Source organism: Amphiura filiformis, chromosome 3 (assembly GCF_039555335.1).
Source record: "Amphiura filiformis chromosome 3, Afil_fr2py, whole genome shotgun sequence".
NCBI classification, from domain to species: domain Eukaryota; kingdom Metazoa; phylum Echinodermata; class Ophiuroidea; order Amphilepidida; family Amphiuridae; genus Amphiura; species Amphiura filiformis.
The window spans coordinates 60,575,737-60,595,385 of NC_092630.1; the positions used below are offsets into that span (position 1 = coordinate 60,575,737).

Genomic DNA, 19,649 nt, shown 5'->3' on the forward strand with positions numbered 1-19,649 from the left:
TATATTTTTATTCTGTACAAAGTATACACCTTCATTCATAAACAACTTGCATTCAAATGCTTGGCACATCCTTTGTACCAAGCATATTCAAATATATCGAGGGTTGAGAGCCAAAAAGTCCCAACTCGCAATCACCTGCTCTCACAAAATGAGCATATAGTCGCCAGGATACTATAGAAGATACTGTCCATGAATCATGACAAAAATTCAATAGAAAACAAAAGACATTGTAGAGGAAATACTGATTTTTGAAGACCAAAGGAAGAAGCCAACTTTATACTCATTTTGTGAGAGCTGGTCATAGTGAGTTACCACTTTCTGGTTCTGAACCCTTGATATGTAGTTAAGTAATATCCTCCAAAAAATAAAAGAAAGCCAAATAACTATGCTATGAGATCAATCAGAATTATTTGGATGCTGATCAATTTGATTCTGAGATATCGCCGAAAGTAGCAATCGGCTATTTGCATTTTATTTTGTCAAATGTTTTCAGTGGCATGAAAATTACATTTTTCACATACAACATGCGCATGATTATAACAGACATTCTCAATTAGGTTACTGTAAAACCTTGTCTACAAGCATATAGTGTTTTTTATGAAAGCTAAATTAATTCAAAACAAGTGTAAAATGCCAATACAATAGATTGATCTTAAAATAATACTTATTGGTATATATGCTTGGATCCGTAATTTATTTTTTCAAACTCCATAATGGCGCCTGGATTAATGTAGCTTTCATCAGAAGCACTCTATATGCCTGTAGACGAGGTTTTACGGTATTTGAAGAGCCTCTTAATAGTCTTATTAACACTTCCTACGAACTACAAGTTGAGCAAAATCAAACTACCTATGCAAGCCATAACATTACAAGTTGTTCATAGGATGATGACGGCCATCTTGGATATGCGGATAAGGGAAAACATTACAATTACGGTAAATGTCTCATTTAAGACCGACCATCACAAATGTTACTAACCCTCACCCTAACCCCTGTAACCCCTGACCCTAATTAGCATATCATTATGATCTGTCTTAAATGAGACATCTACCTGGCTTAATTACTTCATAAACATTTCAAACATCAGCTTTCTTTTCTGATTATATGAAAATACCAAAAACAAGTTTTGCCAGTCAAGCGAGAATGATTTTTCTTCCTCACATCACATACAGGTCAAGCAAAATGACAACAAGTTGAAAAATATCAATTCTAAAGTTGGCAGTGTTTGAAAGAATACTGCAATAGCTAGTACATTGGGCTATTCTATTTGAAATCCTCACACCCCCTGTGGAAGATTTCACTGCCATCTCTATTCCAGTTGGACCACATGTTCAATCCAGCTAGAAATGTTTGCTAGTTTTGTGCTAAATTTATAAAATCCAGTTGAATAATGGACAAATTGGCCTAAAATTGAATAATTTGAATTTGGTTGAAAATTCCAAAATCTTCCGCAAGGGGTGTGGTTTTTAAATAGAATAGCCCATTTGATTTGACTCTAGTAAGTGACATGGTCTGGTCCATGCAGGCCAAAGGAGGCATTTTTGAAAATTGAGTTACTATAATTATTACCTTATACAAACATTAGGCTATCATATAATTAAAACACCAAAGCTCTAGAATACTTGATTTTAAAGTTCTGAAGTTTTGTTTTTTTGCTCCATATTTTTGCCTTTAACTAAATTTCAAATTTTCCGCCTTTGGCTCCAATGGACCAGATTGTGTCACATCAGATAATAGGGGGCACTCTACCATCCTGGTCTTACCTTCATGTAAGCATCATGAACCCTTAACTCTAACCTAGTATTTTGTGACTGATGCTTATGTGAAGGTAAAGCCATCATCCTACTTTACGAAGACATACAAAATCAACAAGATATGCAGTTCTAACCCCCTGCACTGAATCCCATCACAGAAGTGTATGTTTATCACTGTCAGTGTATCTTTACAAACATACACAATCTCAAGGGTTATATGATTGACACATGATATTTATATTATTTCACCATTCACCACAAATAGGCTGCAATGTCGGATTGTCGGTATAAGAGGGCGGGATGGCCGAGTGGTTAAGGCGTTGCGCTGCCCAGCCTTGGGCTTGCCTTAGGTGAAAATTCTCTTCCCTCCCAAAAAGTTCCTATATGGTCAGGAATCCTTCAAATAAGTTCAGGTACATCACAGAATTTAATTGTAGAATTTCTTCTCACCCCCATACACTGCTTAACACGTGCAGATATAGGTAGTGTATGTGCGACGTCCGTGATTCGGAAGTCACAGAAAGCCGTTGGTTCCGTGTACAGGAAGAGTCAAACCCTGTGCACGTTAAGTGTCAGAGCTATTCAAAAAAAGCAGGGGGACCATCCCGGTTCTGATATCTGCAATCAATCCTAGGTTCCACAACCATAGGTAAACTCTGCACATTAAGCCCGTGCGACAATACTAAAACTGAGGTATGCACGTATATAGGAAGAAGAAGAAGAACTAGTTTGAGATATGGCCTACTGAACCTTTCCACACACACACACACACACACCCATATACCCCCACAAACAAACAATAGAAAAGAATAAATATTCCCAATATTATTGCTTTCTTTGCTACAAAACTACACATATCTCAAGGGCAAAAATACATAAGGGATAGAAAAGCAGAATTTGTCTGTCCAAAATCTGTTGAAAGTAAAATGCTGATTGTCCATGTGTGGTAGACAGACACATATTTGAGCATTATATAGGAATGCATAATACTGATATTTCATATTTGCATTTTACAAAATTTGCCTATTATATACTTGATCAGTTTTCCATGTTACAAAATATTTACACTACATGTACAAGCAATTTTATTGCACAATTCATTTTCTTCAAAACTATTTGATATGTTTGGGGTTTTTTTATATTGAGAACAGGCATGCTATTTAAAAATACCATGAAAGAAAAGTGTCTTGAGATGTAGGATGTAACATTTCTATTATTCAAAGCAACAATAAGGATATTTCTATTTAATCCACTGTTTTAGCTTGACTGTAGTTAAAGAGCGGAGTACACAACTTATTTTAAAATAAGTTGCTTAAACCGGCACTTCAAAAATAACCAGAGAGTTGGTACCTATCTCAGAGGAGTCTATTTCAAAAAATTATCAAAATTGATATACATATATTGAAATTTAGAATTCCTAGCTAGAAAACCTGTAGTGACATGAAGAAACTATTCTTTCATTGTATCTTGAAGGGGCATTTTGTGATCCATAGTCTTCTCCCACATTTCTCGCAGATTCATTTGCTTAGCAAAAATATTGGCAAATTTGTATTTAATTACTTAATTACAGCACAGTGGCCTATTGAGCAATGTAATATAATAACCATGCATAACTTGCAAGTTTACCCAAAATCAGAATCAACTGAAATTTTTTGAATAAACATATTTTGTGGATATCTACTCAAACATACCATAAAAAGAAAATACTAGAATCACACAATACCCTTTAAACATGGTCAACATTTTCAAATTAACAACTAACCCCAACTTCTAAAATGAACATAATATGCAGTCATGTTAATATATAAAGCATCCTGAGTATTATTTTGGGTGATTTTTACACCCTTACTAATGCTCTATGGGTAAAAGTTTTTTCACCCCGATCCTGGCATTCCGTGCATAATACAAACCCGCCTCAACCGGTCCTAAACAATTCGGAACAAGCCCGCACAATTCGGACCTATTTGATTTTTAGCACACCAGACTGGCCGATCCGAACTGATGCTATCCTCATCCTGATCCATGCTTATTGCTAGCCTATTGCAGATCCAATCTCATCAAATATTACTTGAAAACTAAGAATTATGGCTGCTGCATGTCATATTTGCCCTTTGCACAGATCTGTCATCTTACTACCAAAACGAGGTTCTCGCTGCAAATGCATGCGCAAAAAGTGCATTTTTGATATTTGCACTTTTCTTGCAACGCAGCACCAGAAGACTTTTGCAAAGCGTACACAGCAATTAAAGCACATGTTTGACAGGTGTACACATGCAACACACACTTTGCGGGTTGAACATCATTTTGAATTGACTGTGTAATCGGTGAATACCAAATACACTTGCATTCACTTGAGTGAAGTTAGAAAACGCAACATGTAATGGGCAATTACTTGACAATCATAGTGTTCTTACTCCGTTCTCACATCTCGGATGAAATTGTCTGTATCAAAATGCTGTCTTGGAATTATTCCTTTTGTCAAGATTTAAACATCTAATCAGTTAGCATGCAGTAGCATTGTTTCACAGCACTGTTAAAAAAGTACCCCTCAGGTGGGTTTACACTCTTTTCTCCGATGACCAATCGTGCACTATTTCAGGAGTTCATGCACTTTCAGTTTAGTCAATGCTATGTATAAAGTTGGATCACTGACATGAGAATATTGCCAGTGCAAGTACACCCAGAATGTTGCATTGTGGGATAGGGAAATTGTGTTTATTTCATTGAAATTGACTGAAGAAATTGGACTCCATGAACTGCCAGTAAACATTTAAACATGGGGCTCTATAGAGTCTGACTTCTCCAAACTATTATGGTTCTATTACCAAAATAAAATTGCTAATCATCATAGATGATCAGATTCATCCTTGACACATACACCATTACTTGTGAGTTCTTCCACAACATTGTCTTTCTGTTCCTTATCTTGTTTCATCTTCAGTTGTTTTTTGGTCTTATACAAGGATTTGTATTTCTCCTGAACTGACATGAGCTGATTCTGAAGACTGGCTATCCTCACACTATGTTCTACGGCTGCAATGATATAAGGAATTGAATGATTGTTAAATTCAACAAGAGTCCATGCCATAAACAAAATAATCTAGCAGATGAATGCAATTAAATCTGTTGAAAGTGGCAGCAGTTGCCCTGGTCAAATTGAGAAAAATTATATTCTATGAAAATGGTTGTTTTGGTGCAAATTTGTTATCAAATCATAAATAAGGGCCTATTCCAAGACTATTTGAGTAGAATTGACTATTCATTGTGTAATTTTTTGGAACATTTTAAAGCTTTTTAGAGATAAAAATTTGCTCAATAACATACATATAGTAATGTGGATTCAGGCCTGGGCAATTACAAAACATTGATCCCATTCAACAGGTTGTAACCTCAAAATTTTAGCCTTGACAATATACTTTTTTTCCTCTAAAAACATAACCGCTGGTGGCAAGAATTTGCACACTATGATGAAGTTCACTTTCAAAGGGCAAACTGGTAAGATAGTCTACTAGATGACCTCAAAAGGTCATGTCGTCTGTGAAAATATAAATGGCAAAATGGAAACAAGGAATCTCACCCTTGTTATGGCATGAAAATATCTGCATTTCAGTCACTATTTCTATAGAAAAAGATGGGAGGGGGCATTTTATAGATAGGGACATTGATAGAGTAAATACAAAGAAACACAGGATATGGATGGAGTTACTATTTAGGATATATATACAAAATGTATATATATTCATCATTAACTTTTGTATGTGACTTCTTCATTTGATCGAGCCCTACCTTGAACAAAATTAGTTTGTCCTTGTCTCAGAGCTGATGGTACTAATATTCCAAACCAGTGTAAGGGGTCTACCAGAGAAACTTCTTCATCCTTTTCACCATCTCCCTTTAAGTCTTTCATTTTAATTTCTTCCTTTTCTTCTAGAATGATACTGTCTTCTGTCGATTGGATATTGCCGCTGTCCTTGCTTTCTTCAGTCTTGACTTTTCTTCTTCTTACTGTATAAATGTAATAACATATCATGTCATATTGAATTATGATTATGAAAAAGAATTGCACACTTATAGTAGAAATTTCATTCAAATGAACATAGATGCCAAGTTACCAACAGTGTGATGATTGTCATGTACACTGTGTGACGAACACCCGTGTGTACATAACGTGGAAGTAAATCCAACCACAACAACTCATTTCTGATTGGTTAGTATTTTAATCAGGGTTGATGATTTTTTATGATTTAAAATAAAAATTAAAAAAATCAGATTTTTTTTATTTAAATCAAGATTTTTTTTTATTTAAATCGATTTTTTAAAAATTGTTTTATTCCAAGAACTGCTATACCCCATGATAAAGTCAAAAGAGCACCAGTGGAATGCTAGTCATATGCACAATCCTACCAGGTATTTACAAAAAATGAAAACATGTTTTTACATGTGAAAATTTCAAAGAAAAAATTTGGTAAAATCATGGGGAAAAAACCTGTTGAATTCTGCACCTTGAAAATGAATTTTTAGCAATAGATAAAGTGATATCATAGAGGTATTTTAATTGTATCCAAAAGTTGTAGAAACATTAGGAATTAAGTAAAACAGTCATTTTAAGAAAGAAATTAACTTATATTTATCAAAAATGATAAAAATTTAAAAAAGTTGATTTAAATCAGTAATTAAAAAAAAATCAAGTGATTTAAATCGCGATTTGAATCAAACAACCCTGGTATTTTTATTGAGTATCTATAAATACTGAGGTCATGCATTTGTGTTGTATTTAAAAATATGATCGTTGTCGGATTGCATACAGCTGTTGGCAGCTGTGTTCATTCAAATGAAATTTTTACTATAAAATGAAAATTCCATGATTCTTGACCTTTTTTGGAATTTCTATTAAATAAATAGTTTATGACTTTTGTGATTGGTCAGTATTTTGCTTGAGTATCCAAGGTCATGTGTTCATGTTGTACTTTGTAATATGATCATTGTCTGATTCTTGATGATTCTTGACCTTTTTTGGAACTGCTATGAAATAAATAGTCCATTTGACAACTCATAACACATTTGTGAAAATTGTCCACTAAATTTCTGAGGAAACAGTTACATATAGGTACCAAATTTATATAGGATATGCTACTATATTTACTGCCTTGTTTAACAGCAATACGGACATGTATAATATATACCTAATATGTAATTTACTTTTGATATATGAAACTTAGCTACCATATATTTCAAAGCAGAATTTACTTTAAACAAACTAGAAACACTGCACAGACCTTGACTTCCTGCCTGGATGTCGTCATCTTGCTGTTTGTGCTCTGATGAGTCAGTTCCTGATTGGCTGGCTTGGCGGGGACGGGGTTTGTGCCGTATTAACTCAAATGTACTTGTGTCATCTTCTTCTTCACTATAATATAAATACAATTTGACAAAAAAGGAAAATTAACTCCAGGAACAAAATCTCCAGGAATTAAAGACGTATTTATCTAATGTAATTTAGATTCTGATGTAAATTCATGAAGACTATTATTAGTATATATTATATGTTCCTCAACTGTTTGGAGTAACCTTTACTTGTGTAGAGGTATTATTATAAATTGATATGCTCAATACTTTATTTTGTTACCTATTTTGGACAATATTCAAGGTCCAATGCTTTTTAACCTATTCCCAATGCTCCAATGTATAATTATGGAATCTATTTTAGTTATGTGTTAGTCTTCAACGACATTGCTAATTGTTTACATTGACTTCAGGTTTCAAGGAAATTTACACTGTTAAATAGATAAAACCAAAAGAGATAACACAAACACACATAAAAGGTCAAGCTAAGTTAATAATTAATTATTCCTCTCTTGAGTCTTGATCACACAAAGGACGAGCCTGTGGGAAAATATTTGTTATAAAACTATTCAGATACATAGCAAATCCTGGCAACTACCCATTAATGTCATTGACCGATCATGTTTCAAAATCAGTAATAAATTTGCATCCAGAGAATGATGAATAAAACATGTATATAGAAATATCATTAAACATCAGTTTTACAACAAATCATATTGAAGTGACAAACCCATTTTCCCCCTGACATATTGTATTTACAGGCCTCCAAAAACCGCGGGAACGCCGTTCCCAGAAAGGTCACAGAGGTCACAGAAAAAAAATTGCAAAAAAAAAAAAAAAAAAAAAAAAAAAAATTGCAAAAAAAAAAAAAAAAAATTTCTAAAGTTTTCGGCGATTTGAGAACCACTGGACCTATTATGAAACTTCAGGATCATTCACAGTTAATTTAAAAAAGAAGAAAAAATCAGAAAAAATTACGAAAAATTACAGTTTGTTATCCTGTATATATATGCAAACCATTAACTAATGTTTATTTCTTCATCTATCACATATTATAGATGCATTGGTTTTCCATGCATTTATAATATGTGATAGATGAAGAGGTAAACACAAGTTAATGGTTTGCATATTAAGGATAACAAACTGTAATTTTTTCGTAATTTTTTTCAATTTTTTTTTCAAATTATCTGTGAATAATCCTAACCCTTCAGAATAGGTCCAGTGGTTCTTCAAAGTTGCAAAATACTTCTAAAAAAATGTTAAAAAATAAATAAAAAATTGTTTTGAGTTTTGACAGTAATACTTTGAAATTTTAAGTTGTGTTTTTTGTGAAAAGGATGTAAATTTTTATAGAAAACTGTTCCAAAATAAGGCTCAGATTGCACGAGAGAGCATCTAAACCCTGAGAGCTTCCAGGGCCCTTAAGCGGGCCCTGGACCCCGGCCGTTAGGATTTCGCGCTTCGCGCTCGTGATGTCCGCTACGTGCACATAGGCCTATTTCAGTTATTTCACAGAAAATTTTCAGCACTTGTCACTAAGTTCCCAGACAGCAGAAAATTTTCTGGAGGCCTGTGTATTTAAGTAGTGCAGAAAATGAATTGATAAAAACAGGCTCTTTGAGTCATTCCATGCCAGCTCTCTCAGTGGTTGGCAGGTGACCCCTTCAGAAATTTAGCTGGGACCCCTCCTCTTTTGCTCTTGTGCGTCACTTATGTTCTTATATTTATAGTAATTCTGATGTAAATTCATGAAGACTATTATTAGTATATATTATACGTTCCTCAACTGTTTGGAGTAACCTTTGGTCACAATGAATGCACTGAAAACAGCAACTCCGATTCATAGTCCATGTAGTTTTTGCGCTACGGCCTCTGGAAATTTAGCTGGGACCCCTCCTCTTTTGCTCTTGCGCATCACTTATGTTCTTATATTTATAGTAAGAGGTGATGTGAAAGAGCAGCGATGTAAATCTTTACCTGTGAGCTAAATATTGCACTCCACTTTGACTTACATTGTACATAATGCCTTACCTAATATTGACATCCACAAGGGCTTTCATTACATTACTGTCATACTGCAGTGCACTCACAGCTTTGTTTCCCATTGAATAACGTGCCTTGGAAAGATTCAGGAAACCCTATGAAGTAAAAGACAAGTGAACTTGTAAGCAAGTTACTTTTAACATAAAGCATAAAAGTGGAAGAGAGATAGGCCTATGCATGTAGTTACTATTATTATAATTATCATTATTATTAGGATTTTTGGAGAATTTCAAGCATTTTTTTTATTTATCTTACTTACTGCCTTACATGTACTTTGTTTCTAAAATTATTGTGATGAAAAGACATGTTATGAGGTTCTTGGTTAAAACACATTGCAAACACTTTTTAAGCTACGGTAGTTGTCAAATTGTATTTATATTGCATCATTTAGGCTAGTTCGCAACACAAACTTTAAAAACCGGGCAAAACAGACACGTCATTTAAGGGTATGACATTTTTGTATCAATTGGCACTAGGGTATGGGTTCCCTGTACTACATTTAGATGGCGATCCTGACTATAAACCACCTGAGCTAAAATTAAAAAATTATTTATCAAATTAAACTTTCTCAACAAGGTTAAACTTGATTTCAACTGTACAAACAGACCTTCTATTCCATCGAACAAGCTTTATTTTTGTTCCAGAATTCATGTTTTTAAACCGGTGATGCCAACTCTGAAGCTTTCGCGTAGCACAAGCACATGATATACGCTCCTTTTGACGGCAATTTACGCTATAGTGTATCATGCATTTTCAAGTACATTTGACATCTTTTTATTGAAGACTCAAGTTAAGTAATTTGGGATTCGAGTCCTAATGTTATAGTCTGAGTTATTTTGGATTTGAGTTATAAGTCTGCTGGGCAGAAAAAGGAGCTCTTAAGGTTGGTCTGAACCCTGGAATTATGGAAACTTTCGGGCCTCATACAGTATACAGTAACTGCTAAATTGTTGGTCTAAAGTATATAAAAGTATACATATTTAGAATGGCAAAGACTTGATAAGTTCATCTGTGAGGTCAAATTTGGGCCAAAATGCCATTTATGGCCCAAAATCCCAAAAATAACGTTTTTTGGCCCACTTCTTTTTCGTGCAACGTAACAAAAAAATTCTTGGGCCAAAATTTTTTTTAAATTAATTTTTAAAACTAGATAAAAATATCAAGGGACCGTTTTTTTTTTTTGAATTTTGACCAACTTCCCAAAAATATTTGAAATTGGGGTAGAAAATCAGGCTTTTTTATGATTTTTTTGAAAATTTTGCATTTTTTAACCATTTTTGGTGAAAATTTCTCGAAGATGAGTCGAAATTAAAAAAAATGAAAAAACGGTCCCTAGATAATTCCCCATTTTAAAAAACGGTCCCTAGATAATTCCCCATTTTTATGTGTTGACAGACAAATTGCTCGAGAAGTCTAGCCATGAATTTGCTCACCAAATTTTTAGTGCAGTAGTTGTAGTCCTTGCCCCTATAATCTTACTTGTCACCAATGCGCTATAATTTTTGAGTAAAATGCAAAAATAGGCACAAAATTGGGCAGTACCCCCTTCACCTTGTTGAGAAAGTTTAATTTGATAAATGATTTTTTAATTTTAGCTCAGGTGGTTTAAAGTCAGGATCACCATCTAAATGTAGTACAGGGAACCCATACCCTAGTAGCTCTGCACAACTAGTGCCAATTGATACGAAAATGTCATACCGATAAATGACGTGTCTGTTTTGCCCTGTCTTTTAAGTTTGAGTTGCGAACAAGCCTAGCTAAATGATGCAATATAAATACCGTTTGACAAAGAACTTACCTAGTTTACATATTTTGCAAATAAACCCATCGCATTTGCTAGTCCGAATAATCAGACCCAGAACAAAATATTAATTTCTGACATGATCCTGTACTGGGTCTGAACTGTTTCCATATGAAATCTTGATGGCAAATTGGACAATAGAAGCACATGGTTCTACATGACAGCTTTTTAATCCCTATTCATGTTACGTGAATCACGCTATTGTGGACCGTCCTTCTGATACTTGAGTGTTTGGACAAGCGGAACGGTCTTTTGTCTACCTCTCTGTTTGTAAACAAACCAGGAGGTTGAAATCGTCCTCCTCGCCGAATACGAAGTCAGCGTACTAGTACGGCACTACGCATTTGCATGCGTATTGCCCGATTCAGATACATGTACCACGTACATTACGCATGCGGCACTGTTAAACGTACTCATATAATTTTTTCCAAGGTTCCTTTGACAGCGTTAACCATCGCGTATACCTGCACGACGTCAAGCGTGCGCATTGGACCTTGTGCAAATTAATACGCGCTGATGGCTAGCACTAGCAGTACGCTTAATTTGTAATTTAAGTAAATCTGAATAACAGAATAGTCAAGTTGCACAAGTCGAACGCAATGTTATAATGTGAAGCAATGTGACAAGAGCATTGTGAGTACACTAAATTTGTAAAAGGAACTAGGCAAAACATTGATTGCCAACAGTAGAAATAGATAGAAACCTGTCGAATTCAGCATACAACCATATTTTGATAAGCTTAAAGCTTTACAATGTTTTACATTATTTTACCTCTTTTAATAATAATTCCACCTTCCGTTTTCGCTCTGATAGGTCATCTAGAATTTGGAAATAGTGAACTGCTAGGTCATCAAGCTCTTTGCAAATGTTTTCTAACTCCATTTCGGCTGAAAAGACGAGGACTCGTGACACTGTTCGCGTCAAAATCCCAATCCCGGAAGTAAACAAATTGGTGTGTGCATTGCCAGGTGCAATTTCATAAAGTCCTTTATCCAACTCTTGAAAATCCCCAACGTAAGTGAAAAGGTGGGTTCAGGGTGGATCCATTTTGGGGCTGCCAAAATAATTATTAAAGGAGTATAATTTCACGATATCTTTGCTATATCTTTTGTACAAAAACATTATGTACCCAGCGGTTTCCAGTGATATAAAAAATCTCGATTTTTTTGAGAAAAGTGGGGGGATGATGCTGTGGATCACGAAATGCCCTTTTAAAATGGTCAAGAAGGGTATCTGTTCAACTTGGTTTGGGCTAGGGTTTCGGTTTTAGGCCTAATTTCTCCATCTCCAAAAAACTAAATGAGACAGAGAGGACTGGGTTAATTTAAATAGTGTTTTTATTTTGGATGAAACTAGTATAGCATCACCAAAATATTTAATCATGCATTTCATACTTGGGTGGGCCCATATGCAGTGGCATAGCCAGGTCAACTTTCAAGGGGGAGTGGGAGATGAAGAAAACCGGGATGAAAATGGTCCAAATGGGCTAAAAAGTACAAAAGGCATTAAAAAAATCTTAAATATCAGGGTGGACAGCATCCCACAGGGAGGGGGGACAAGACTTCTCACAGGGGTGAAGCTGCCCCCTGACTATACCACGGACCCCCTTGACCCCAAGGCAGCTGGGAGAATATAGAAACATGGGGAGTGAGCGAGTGAGTGTTCTGTTGATTCAAGTTGGGACAATAACTTGTAGCTGTAGAACAGAGCACCCAAGATTAATTACTTTTCTTTAAAGTGGAGACCACTGTAATCATGGTCAGAATCTTCATCCCTCCAATTGTTTTTCATTTTTTGTTACAAATAATACATTAAATACAACAATTCTGACTAACAAAACAAACACTATATAACACATCAAACTTTATTTATGTACATGTTACATTTTATATAATTACATTTTAACTTTATAATAATGCTGAACAATATAAAGCATGCAAATAATAATAAAATGTATATAACATCTTTGATCTTTAGATCAATATTTACAATTTTCATATTGTACAATAAATCATATCATAATATGTCACAAATTGTAAAAATACATCTTTTTTAAACAAAATATTTTACAAAATCAAGCAATCTCTGCCTGGTATGTATGGTTTTGTGTTTCTTCAAATTTTCCAAATGAGTAATATATAGATGAGAATGATCCTCTTCATCAATGTTAATGTTTGAATGGCATCCAGGCCAGGAATGAATGCTTGCTAATATCCCTCCTGTATTTACACAGCAAGAAATGCAGAGATCATAATACCAAAATCAAATTGTTTGGAAATCAATTTGTTTCTTTTCAACAAAACAGTAACATTCAAATTTGTGTTATTTTTTACAAAGTAAATATGAAACATGAACTTGCACCAAGTCAATTACAAATATACTACAGATTAACATTTTATCCTTCTGTTTTTGATCAATGTACCATATTTTATCTAATTACCACCATCCCCTCATTTCATCTTTCAAATGGATCAGCCCATTATGTGGAATATGGCAATGACAAACACCAACAATCCATAACATTATTAGAATGGTACAATATACTGATTCACGAGGGGGGGGGAGCATTCAATAGAAAACAGCAGTGTGAGCACCATTTGTAAATGAAATACATTTTTTTACTGATTAAATGCATTTTTTCAATCTAAAGTTTTTTCAGAAACTGTTTTGTTTAAAAACTTCTTTTCGATACTGATGTAGATTTTAGTACCTTCAACTTGATTTAAAACAACAAATAGTGATGTTGTGCTACATAAGAACTTGTATCCACAGTTCCAATATCTGTGCTTGTATAATTATACTGTTTACTTTTTTTTTCACAATTGATTTTCTGGTGCTCCTAATGCAAAGGAGGGATTTACGTCAACCAACCAACCAACAGGCCGACTGCTAGTGCTCATCAAGACAAGTTATACATGCAGGCATGTTTTCAATTATTCTTAGAATATATCGAATGCCCCTAATATATTTGTCACATACATGTAATTTCAACATTACGTACTACCAAAATGAACAAATAAAACTCTGAATAGAACAGCAAAAATTGTTAAATTGGTATCACTTCAGCCTATCATAAATATATGAATATACACCACAAGAAAGTAGGGTAATAACCTATAATATTACCGATTGCCATAGAAATGAAAACATATAAATAAACATTAATATGTACATAGAAATTGAAAGTTTCACCATTACTTTGTCTCCAATATCATTATGTAGTGACATCTAGCAAAAACCACAGATTTTGGTCTGTATGAAGGTTAGACTTAGGGAGGGATCCTTTTAATCTTTTCTAAACTTCCAATAATTAAACTGTAGCCATTTAATATTAAGCTATGTGTATTTGCCCTTAACAGGATCTACACTAATTATGGAATAAGGTAAGTAAGTACCTTCTCCACAGGATAAATCTCTATAGTCAGACCAGGTCTAAAGTTAGACCTTGTCTAACTTGTTTTGCCCGGTTGTTTTGTGCATATGGACCTTACAGAGTTCCAACTCAGAATTACCCCTTGGATAACGCTATGGTAAATCAGCCATATTGGTTTCTCACACATGGGGAAATAAAACGGTGGTACACTATTTTGCCCTCCACAAGTGACATGCAAACATGGTGGAGTCAGTTCTCTTTGGGTCTATAATCCATGGGTTCTCAATAGACGGCCCTGGGCCAGATTCGGCCCACAAACCAATTGTGGTCGGCTCTCAAGGTGTATTTGGCCCTCAAACACAGATCTTTGAATTGAATTTGGCCCTCCATAGCTCACAAGTAAATACAATTAAGAAGCCCTGGTCTAATCTGTTTGAGCAAAACAAACCTCTTGGTGGGAACATATCAATTCTCATTCAATATTCTTGCCTACTTTGTAAACAATATGATGAAAAATATGAAATTTTAATTAATTGCTCATGTCTGTGTGTGTGGGGGGGGGGCACTAATATAATAATATAAAGTTTTACGGCGATTTTACCAGATTCATTTGAGTTTACATTCAAAAGGCGGTGCTTTAGACAGGTGAAAGTTAGGAAAGTCTGTGTGGGTGCTTATTAGGTAGGGGTGTGAATTAAGTCAAATATGACAATATGACATTTATATTTTACACTTGGCACTAACAAAGAATAGCTGCTTAAAGGATTACATCTCATATGTATATGGCACAAGTACTATAAGGTCATGTCTGCCATAGGAGGTATGGATTTTAACTTTAATAGCCCATTCTCATTTCAACTGAAGTGGTAAGTGCAATAGCTGCCCTGTGAACATTTGGCAATTTACACACAGTATGGATTTCAACTTTAATAGCACATACCCATTTCAACTGAAGTGGGTTTAGTGCAATAGCTGCCCTGTGAACATTTGGCAATTTACACACAGTATATTGTACTCATCTACACATGACAGCTACACATGGCAGCTATTACACTTGCCCACTTCTGGCACTGAGCAGTCAATTTCAGTAACAGGAGTAACAAATACTACACATACGCCCCTATTCAATCATTTGTAACATCGATTGTATAGAAGTATTTACAAAACATGCCCTATGGGCTGTAAACACATTGTACTGACTTACTATTAGTCTCATAAAAATATGTCTTATCAAGCATATCACAAGACCAACATGTATATTGAATTTGATCAGAACTTGTACGATAAAGGCTGTCAAAGGCATAACCAATAATATAACATTTAGTTACAATATATTACACAAACCCATAGCGCTATACTTATAATAATGTTGGTCCCATTGTCTTGGACAAAAGGATTGAGCTACAGGCTGTATAAAAATTATTGTTCTCTATTCCATTTGTTGGTGTTTTTGAAAAACCTGCCTCTCCGAAACCCATCATTGGATCCACATGAAATGACCAGATTTTATTCTTTATACTTCATTAATAAAAAGTCTGGTAATTTCAAGTCAATTTGGAAAAGGCAGGCATTACTAACAGGTGGAGAATAGATGAAGAACAATAATTTTGATACACCCTGTATCACAGTAACTAATTCCTACAACATCAAAATTATTGGTCACTGGGTAGATCATATTTAGTAATCAGACAATAAAGTGATGCAAAACAGATTTCAGACATTTGACAAAACCCATTTTGCGCATCACACAAATTAAATCTTTTGATATAACAATTCTGTCTCAAAAAAGCCTTCGCAATATTACACAATCGCTGAATAATTGATGTGAAAAAATGGGTCTACACAGCTTTACTGAAATGGGTATACGCATGTACAAAGACAATCTTTGGAAGCCCCACTTAATGACCCAACAATGGCGTACTACTCATGCGAATAATAACAATGCTTACAGATGTACCATATTTCCTCTGTTAACCATTTTTAGAATGATAATTAGAGGTTAATAACTGCGCATCGGTTACTTGGAGGGCATTGTGAAAAATCTAAACATTTTGCCTTTGGAACCGAGGGATATTCCGAGGTCCAAAGCAAAATGTTTAGATTTTTCACAATGCCCAACATATAACCGATGCAAAGTTATTAACCTCATTCATAACCGTCACTTTGATTTTTAAAATTAACAAAATAACACAACATTTTCCTCAAAAGTTTGTAAAAATAAACAATTCTTACATCTTCCCTTTCCCAAAATCGATCAGGCTAAAACAAAACGACCAATAACAAAAGTGCGTATCAGAATCTGTGCAAATATGGTAGCGCGCAATCCAAATACGGCAGCCAGCGCAGCAGCAGTTCGTTGGACGCTGTAATACGGCGCACGCAGAAGTCAATTGTGTGCGACATTGGAACAATTACGCATTTTGCGGTCAATTGTGAGATATTAATGACCTCGATTTGCGTTAAGCGTTTTCACAAATAATAAAATATGATTGGATCGCACGCATCGCGTTTATTAATGAGGTTATGAATTCCTGTTTAAATCATTAGGTAAGCTTAAAACTCACTCTGAAATGACAAACAATGAACTTATGATCAATGGCGATGCCATTAGCGATCACGTGTGCAGCGTGGTAAGCTTACTACACAAGATATCATGGAAATGTCAGCATTTTTTTAACATCTTGGTTTGAAAAAAAAATGGTGGTGGCATTTAAGGGCAACTAATAGAGTAAATATGGTAATACCGACAGTGTGTTAGTCAGGGTAAATCCTTCATCTTTAGATTTCAATCCTGGTTGTGATGCCTGGCTTGCCTCACACTATACAATCATGGGATGTCAAAGCATGGTAACGTCCAACTCTCACTGCACAAAATCAATCACAGCAATATTATATAAATTACTAAATTTACCTCTAGCCTTCTCAAAATTAATCATGCACGCAAAATTGTCACTAAATTTTGATATACATTTGTAAATTCCTTAAAATGCAGCTATCAATGAACATGTTGCAAAAAGGATTGGCAAAGTGATGCCTGGTATTTACAAATAGACTGGTGGCACGCAGGATCACTCAAAGGTGGAAATTTTAGACATTGTTTTGTATTGTATCTTTAAAAGTAATGATGATAAGTACATAAAAGTATACATTTTCTGAAAGGAAATGATGCAAGGAATCCAATTAGCACAGCAGATTTATGAAAAATTGAGCACTTTTTGAGAATGTATTTTGATGATCCCATTTTGAGGAACCATTTATTTAGTGTTGAGGAAAAAATGAATTTTCAGTAATTGTACATGTACTAACAAACCTCACATAATAAAATATTTATTGACTCCATTATTATTTCAAATGTCACACAGCATTATTCATATCTCAAGATGCATTGATAATAGCAGACAAGCAGCACTCATTTCCAATTCAGCCAATCAGGTACATCCAAAGAGTACCGACTCCGCCATGTTTATGTGTCGCTCATGGAGTGCAAATAGTATACCGCCGGATTCAAAATGTGTGGATGTGTGCATTCTATGTGTAATGAATTGTTCCAAAAAAAAGTGCCAATCACTGCATACACATACATTTGCCACGCTTAAAGATGAAAATTATGTCTTTATATTTTGGTACGTACATTATTTGCCCTCCATGAGCAACAATCCAATATGGCGCAATTAAAATAGCATTACACACAGGGCAATTTTGAGTCAGTAATCTTTGGGTAATATCTCTTTGAATTCAGCACAGCTTCACAATTTGCTTATTGTCATCATCGAGTAAAAATGAGCCACTGACACAAAATTAGTTACTATCGACATTAAATGGTCAGATTGTTTTGTATTTTGGTGTTTTCAGAAACATAAAATTATCACATTTTGGGAATTACAACATGAATTTTGAGATGGAAGTTTCAGCATTATTATCATATTATTATAATGTACAAAAAAAGTTTGACTCAAAATGATCAAATGAGTTTGCATGACCAACGACTCTTTTTGCTTGAAAAATTGTGACACAAAATGTGAAGCCACTCAAGAAAGCAATGGACTATACTACTATCACATGCAAATGTCATCAATTAAAGGCAAAATATATCATTCTCGATCATGAGCACATATCTTTTGCATATTGCTGCGGCAGCATACTTTTCGTGGAATAACATGATCATGCTATCAACATGACCGATATATTGCATAGCGATAATCCGTATTGAATGACCATGACTGGTCAATTCTCAGAAGCTGTGCTTGCTCCGTAGCATGTGGTCTTTGCATAGTTCGCTCAATGCAAATATCTGGCTCTCATAATCAAGAATTAGATATTTTACCTCAATCACTGATGCTGTCAATCAACAGAAGTTCAATTTTGTCACATTTTGCAAAAATCAAATCTATATCATCTTGCAGATACAAATTGATTGTCACAAACTATTTGTACAAAATCATTACAAGAATCGTTTGCAGATTCTTAGCAAAATGAACCCTTGTATTTTTCATCTTGCATACAGCTAAGTACATATACCACATTGCAAATATCTACAGAAAAATAAATTAAAAATCAAAATGCATTAAGCACTTCTAAGCTTTTCACACACATCTGATTCCTGTGAAGTTACTCCCCAAGGCCTATGTTGGTCCTGGGGATGTTGGTTCACTGCATCTCAGTCATTCACTATGAACTCAAGATTAACCCAAGTGCCTAAAGGTATGAATTGATCGTAACTGACCACCATTTAAAAATAGTGGGGAAAACTATTTGGTTCCCACAATAGAAGTCAAAAAGATAATTTATGCACAACCATGGGATCAACTGCACATGCCCCCATATTACATTCATCAAAATGCTGTTGGACTTGCATCAGCTGATTGACGGCTGTTTGCACAAATCCGACATCTTGGTACCAAAACGTGGTACTCCGTGCAAAGATGGTAATTCAAGAGTAACTATGAAAGGTGTACATGCACACAGACTTTGCATGCAGAACTTCATTTTGACATGACCTCGCAGAGGATCAATACATGCATATTTGGTAAGCACAGGGAGAGAGATTGTGACAGGTTAAGGGGGTACTACACCCTGGCCAATTTTATGCCTAGTTTTGCATTTTTCTCAAAAATTATAGCACATTGGTGACAAGTAAGATGTGTATATTATATGGGCAAGGACTACAACTACTGTACTGAAAATTCAGCAACTCAAAGCAAGTACATGTAGTTATTGATTTATTGAACAAATATTGGGTTTCCCTCATTTCTGACTGTAACCGCACAACTGAAATCAAATTTACAGTGCAGTAGTTTTTTTAGTTTTTTTTTTAGTTGTAGTCCTTGCCCCTATA

The 19,649-nt window shown here is 34.8% G+C and overlaps 1 protein-coding gene across 1 annotated transcript; it reads right to left on the reverse strand.

Annotated features, from left to right (window-relative positions):
* Positions 1 to 11,884, reverse strand: LOC140148864 (coiled-coil domain-containing protein 115-like). Its single transcript, XM_072170950.1, has 5 exons — positions 11,713 to 11,884; positions 9,129 to 9,235; positions 7,031 to 7,161; positions 5,541 to 5,759; positions 1 to 4,787 (listed from the first exon to the last, which is right to left on the reverse strand). Exons 1-5 carry the CDS (start codon positions 11,821 to 11,823, stop codon positions 4,600 to 4,602), a joined length of 756 nt encoding a protein of 251 aa, XP_072027051.1. The 5' UTR covers positions 11,824 to 11,884; the 3' UTR covers positions 1 to 4,599.
* Positions 11,885 to 19,649: the final 7,765 nt, after the last annotated feature.

What these genes read in the sequence shown, in the direction of transcription:
- LOC140148864 (XM_072170950.1), bottom strand. Translation starts at nt 11,823, where the DNA reads ATGGAGTTAGAAAACATTTGCAAAGAGCTTGATGACCTAGCAGTTCAC. An exon ending in CTTGTGGATGTCAATATTAG is followed by an intron (nt 7,162 to 9,128) that starts GTAAGGCATTAT and finishes TTTATATTATAG; the next exon opens with TGAAGAAGAAGATGACACAA. An exon ending in ACAAACTAATTTTGTTCAAG is followed by an intron (nt 4,788 to 5,540) that starts GTAGGGCTCGAT and finishes ATATCATTGCAG; the next exon opens with CCGTAGAACATAGTGTGAGG.